The sequence below is a fragment of the Tenrec ecaudatus genome, chromosome 17 (genome assembly GCF_050624435.1).
Source record: "Tenrec ecaudatus isolate mTenEca1 chromosome 17, mTenEca1.hap1, whole genome shotgun sequence".
In the NCBI taxonomy this organism is placed as follows: Eukaryota; Metazoa; Chordata; class Mammalia; order Afrosoricida; family Tenrecidae; genus Tenrec; species Tenrec ecaudatus.
In genome coordinates this window covers 31,549,950-31,555,949 of record NC_134546.1, presented here as the reverse complement: position 1 = coordinate 31,555,949, position 6,000 = coordinate 31,549,950, and the positions used below count along the sequence as shown (strand labels likewise).

At 46.6% G+C, this 6,000-nt stretch overlaps 1 protein-coding gene across 1 annotated transcript in view; it reads right to left on the bottom strand.

Annotated features, from left to right (window-relative positions):
* Positions 1-2,544: 2,544 nt before the first annotated feature.
* The window catches only part of TMEM178A (transmembrane protein 178A), an 82,781-nt gene continuing 79,325 nt past the window's right edge, over positions 2,545-6,000 (bottom strand). Inside the window, exon 4 of the mRNA XM_075535773.1 lies at positions 2,545-3,399. Within this exon, the coding sequence (XP_075391888.1) occupies positions 3,158-3,399 (242 nt within the window). The 3' untranslated portion in view covers positions 2,545-3,157. The remainder of the gene's footprint in view (positions 3,400-6,000) is intronic.

Here is a 6,000-nt window from a genome sequence, read left to right as displayed (position 1 = left end):
GAGGGGCTGTGGCAGATTATCTCTGTTCTTCCTGGGTAGCAAATCCATTTTTTATAAGAAGGAAAGGAAAGATTCTTGTACTCATTTAAAATCTGAAACCGTGTCTGACTTGTGAGTCTGGCATTTCCACCGATTACCCAAGTTCAAGAGAGGGCAGTGTGGGGTTCAAAGGGAAAGCTTAGAGGTCAGCGAGTGCCTGCCCCTCTCTTGAAGGTTAAAGATGCAGTGGATGGACTTAAACTCCTGCCCTTCATGCATCCATAGGATGCCCACCCCCCGCTCGTCCGAGCAGACTTGTGGCAGCCCTGGAGGACAAAGCAGAACTGCCCACAGCCTTTCCGAGGCTGCGAGTCTTTGCAGAAGCAGCGAGCCACCACTTTCTCTCACAGAGAAACCAGTGGATTCGAATCCCTGACTTTCTGGTTAGTGGCCGAGCACTTCGACCCTGGCACCACCAAGGCCTTACTCCTAGAAGCATAAGAGCACAGAGAGAGAGAAAAATGAAATGACTGTTTCAGCCCTTTACACAGCGTATCTCTAAACATCTTATATCTCTGATCTCATTGCATGTTGGTAAGGTCACAGTCATCCCAACTTTCCCCATGATTTTCTTTTTCTTCCTTCCTTCCTTCTTTTCTGGAAAGCTCTCCTGTATGCAAGTTCTCCGGTGTAGAAAGAACACAGCTTGACGACGTCTGCTCCTCAGTCTCCTTAACAATTAAAGCACTCTCCACCTGCAGGAGCTTTGGAGAGGCTCAAAGGAATTCTTAGAGGGAAAAACTCAAGTATAATTCCTAGCACATGTGTCATTGTTGTTGTGAGCTCTTCTCTAGTGTGTCCGCGGCCCGCCCCCCCCCCCCCCCTGCTCTCTGAGCCACTGTGGCCCATAGAGCTTCCTCTGGTCGATTTTGGACGTGGCTCTCAGGGTCTTCCTTCCTAGTCCATCTTAGCCTGGAAACCCTATTGACCTCTCTTGAGCATCATAGCAATACGGACTCTCCCCCAAAAGGATTCAAGGCCAAATCCAAGGCCAAGATTCTGAGTTACCTGGTCCCAGGGGATGGGGAGTGGCAACCCCGACAGACAGGTGGTAGCTGGGCATGAGGTGCATTGGCCAGAATCAAACTGAGTTTCCTGATGGAAAGCTAGAACCTTACCTCTGTACCTCCTCTGCTCACTTCTTCACAGAAGACCCAAAACCCACGGCCAGTGTCACTTCTGACTTACTGGACAGAGTAGAAGCACCCGGTGGGTTTTCCTGGCTGTAAATCTTTATCAGGCAGAATGCCTCATCTTTCTCCCCGAGACCAGCTGCTGGGTTTGAACTGCTGATGTTGCGGTTAGCAGCCCAACACTTAACCTACTACGCCACCAGGGTTCCCTCTTGGTACATAAAAAGTGCTAACTAAACGCTAGCTATTAAGGACCTCACAAGAAGTCTGGGATGAACACCAGCACTGGTGGAGCTGTGGGTTAACCTTGGACAGCTAACTGCAAGGCCAGCAGTTCAAACCCATCAGCTGCTCCACGGAAGAAAGGTGAGGTGATCTGCTCTTGTAAAGGTTTACAAAGCCGTAGAAACCTTATTTGGGGTCACTAGGAGCCCTGGTGGCATCGTGGGTTGCACATGGGGCTGCTAACCACAAGGTCAGCAGTTTGAAGCCACCAGCCACTGTACAGAAGAAAGATGTGGGATTCCACTCCTGTAAAGATTGATAGTCTTAGAAACCCACAGAGGCAGTTCTACCCTGTCCTCTAGGGTCACTATGAGTCAGAATCAACTAGATGACAATGAGCTTATGAGTCAGAATTGGCTCAGTGGCAGTAGGGTCTTTTGGTTTGTTTCGGGGAGATTTGGGGCTGAGGGGGTGGGTCTCCACCAACCACAGCTGACTGCACATCAAAAGCATCTGGTAACACCACCTCCCTCCCACCCCCACCCAAAGTACTCAAGGCCAAATCCAGCTGCCAAGATTCTGAGTTAATTGGTCTGGGGTGGAGCTCAACTCAGGCAGGGTTGAAGAATTTCACATGTGTAGTCAAGTATGAAAACCACAGCCTAAGAGGCCCAAGGGCCAGGTTAGAGAGGTCCATATATTCTTATTACTGGAGAAGAACCAGGCCAATGGTAAGGGGTGGGGGTGGCGGGGGCAGAGCGAGGGAAAGGAAAGGAGAATCTAGACACAAGTTTAAAAAGAAGGGTGGACATGGCATCTTTGATCAGTAGCAAGTGTGTGGTTGGCTACAAAAGATGAATGCTACCGACCCACCTTGCTGCAATCAAGCAATTAGTGAATCTGATTAAGACTCAACATGGAAACAGCAGGTTTCTCATCTATTAGTATGGCTAGGGAGACCTGCGGCTGCCGCAGGAGGGCGCAGGAAAGCACGCAGGGACTAACAAGGGGCAGTTATTTAATTCAGAAATCCAGATAACATAAAGAGACGGGTAACATCAGACGGCAGACAGAGCTTCAAACAATACTGCATAGTGTTGCGGAATAGCTTTTTTTATACACAGTTGATCTGTTTCATCTCGTGACGTCCAGTCCAGTACAAAGACAGAGAAGAGACTTCAATGGGGGGGGGGGCAAGAAAAAACAGAACAAAACAAAACCCAGTAAGTCAACAGAAGAATAATCTTCCTGTGATGAGAAACAGACACAAAAAGCGCACACGTCTTTGGTGCGGACGCAACCAGGCACCATCAGGACCAGCACTGGCGATGCTGGATTCGACGCCAGCAAGCAGAGACAGGACAATGAGACGCGCTTTGCAAGGAACCAGTTTGCAAATAGGAATGACTCTCCGGTGATGGTTAGATACAAATGTTTGGAGATCCGGAGAGACCACGCAGGGGGCTCCCACTGCCCTTTCCTCTGTTCTGAACCTGGAGCCGGCCCGTGGCGCGGCTCACCACGGCACACCGTCAAAGCAGAGTCATGAAAGCACTTGAATCCACAGTAGTCTTGTCCTCAGAAAGGTCGAGAGGTTTTGCATGATTGGCTACGAGTCATCCGGGAAGGGTTGGCAGGCAACAGGCTGGAATGTTTGATCGACTTGTGCTTGGGATCCTGACGTGGGCTCCGCGTCCCACCCTTCAGCAGCCGTCTGCTCCGGGGCTGGGCCTCCGCGCAGGGAACGTGCTGGCACACAGTCATACCGTGGAGTCCCGGCCGCTCTTTAGATGTGCAAGCTTGGTCCGGCTAATAAATGGATAGGCGATGCAGAGACCTCCAGCTGCCACCGTGAAGCCTAAACTGCACCAGGCGCAAAAGATAGACCAGCTGTAGCCGTGTTCCACATCATCGGGCAGGCTATAAATTAGCTTCGGGAGCCGGCTCAAGTCATAGGAGATGCTGGCAGCGTACGTGCAGAGGGAAATGGTGCAAAAGATGCCTATAAATAATACAGAGAGAACAGAATGAGCGGTTACAGTTTTGCCTGCTACCAGGCACATGCCAGACTGGCCTCTGGAACATCGGATCAGCCAATAGGACAATAATGAATCTATAAATCTTTCACTTGAATTAATTCATCCAAGTAACCCTGGCAAACTTCTATCAAAACACTACTCTAGGTTTGGAAGTGGAAAAGACTGTAAAAATCAAAAGCAAATAAGCTCACTGCCATCCACTGGCCTCCGACTCCCAGGGCAGAGGAGCACTGCTCTCTAGGGTTTGCGAAGCCATACAGCTCTCCCTGGAGGAGTAGCTGGTGGGTACGAACCCCCAACTTAAGGATTAGCAACAGAGTACTTAACCATGGCACAAGCAGAGCTCCTTGCCACAGAGGCATAGGGACAGCTTAGTGACTTTAGTTATGCAGAATTATCTTGCTGGGTGTCTTTGTATCGCTTCTGATTTTGTTTCTTATTCTTTTCTAAAAACCATTTTATTGGGGACTCATACAATTCTTATCACAATCCATACATACATCAATTGTGTAAAGCACATTTGTACATTCGTTGCCCTCATCCTTCTCAAAACATTTGCTCTCCACTTAAGCCCCTGGCATCAGGTCCTCATTTTTCCCCTCCCTTCCCACTACCCCTCTCTCCTAAACCCTTGATGATTTATAAATGATTATTTTGTCATATCTTACTGTTTCTCATTCTTAAAGCAACACTGCCATTGGGGCTGGTCCTCACTCTCAGCGACCTCCTGTGTCAGTTGAGCTACTCCACAGGCTGTTCTTAGCTGTTATCTTTACAGAAGCAAACCATCAGTTTTTTCTCACCCCCAAGAGGGTGGGTGGGTTTGAACCGCCAACCTTATTAGTAGCAGCGAGGGTCCCTGTGCAGTGTGTGGGAGGGGCCGCTGTCTCCTCCTGTACACCTATGATAAACTATGTTTCCCTTGCCCTTGTTCTAGACATAATTTTCAAACACCTTTAGGTTGTTGCAGGCCTTAACTCCGCTTTATTTTTAAGTTAACATTATTGTGTTATCTGCTAGTGGCTGGAACCCACTCAGAGGCACTGCAGAAGAAAGGCCCTGGTGATCCACTTCCAAAAGTCACATGATCGTCCATTCAATTTGAAACACAGGGGCTCCACCATGAGTCAGAGGTGACTCAGAAGCAACTAGCTTTGTAGATATCTTAAATGAGATTTCATAAATGACTGAATTGGTTTTTAAAACACAGAAATGTCTATGGATTAAGCTCTCAAATCTCTTTCTGGCCTAAATGAGTGAATAAATGCTTTAAAATAAGTATACCATATATATTCGAATATAAGTCAACCCGAGTATAAGCTGAGGTACCTAATCATTATCTGGGAAACCAGAAAAACTGATTGACTAGAGTATAAGCCTAGGGTGGAAAATGCAGAATCTATTGGTGTGTTTCAATAATCAAAACAAATGAAAATAAAATTATTTAAAATTGAGACATCAGTGGGGTAATGTATTTAAATATTTATTTTAAATAAAAAACATAAATAAAAGGACAAGTCATTTAACATTAGTAAACCAGCACAGTAAGTGGAAAATAGGTTCAACAAAAACAATAAGGTATCAACAATGATACCTTAAGGGTACTATTCCCTGAGCTCAATCAGCACCCAAGCTAAAATGTAAAGAGTTAAAATCCTTCAAAACTGGCTTCCTCATCATCATCCGTATCCCAATGCAGAGCTTCAGCTAGTATGAGGTCATCAGACGCTGTCCTCACTGAGATCGCCGTCATCACCATCACTGCTGTCATTTTCATACAAAGCGCAGTCTTCACTGCCATCCATAGCATTACTAATACTACATTTCTGGAAGGCACGTCACACCATGTCTTCTGGAATGTCTTCCCATGCATCTCGAACCCACTTTGCTATTAACTCTATGTCAGGCTTCATGAGATTTCCTCCTTTTGTTTCGGGCTTGACCAGATGACATCCATTCATGCCACATCCTTCGCACATGGTCTTTAAAAGGCTTATTCAAAGATACACGTCATAGGCCGGCTCTGATTGGTTAGATGTGAATAAACAAACATTCAAACTCCTGCAATGTCAGCGGGGCTTTGAGTGAACAGCGGAGAAATGGCAATCACCCACGAGATAATGGGCGCTCGTCCTGTTACCTCGGGGGCCCCAGCGAGATGTTACATCTCATCGGGGTACCACTGACCCATGCATAAGTCGAACCCCAGTTTTTCAGCATATTTTTTGTGCTGAAAAACTGGGCTTATACACGAGTATATATGGTAAATTAAATCCTAGAATTTGAAATTGCTGTGAGATAATATGTGTTAACCATTCCAAATAAAGCTGATTTAAGTTTTACTTTTTTATGCCAACACATGCATGTCTGATTGTCCTTCTGGAACTAGAAGTCAAGGCTGATAAACAATGCTACATAAACTCAAAACACAGGATATGCAGTGACTCAAGTCCTACTCCAAGACCATAGCTCAGTGGTTCTCCACCTTTCTAATGCTGCGACCCTGTCATACAGTTCCTCATGTTGTGGTGACCACAACCATCAAATTATTTTCATTGCTACTT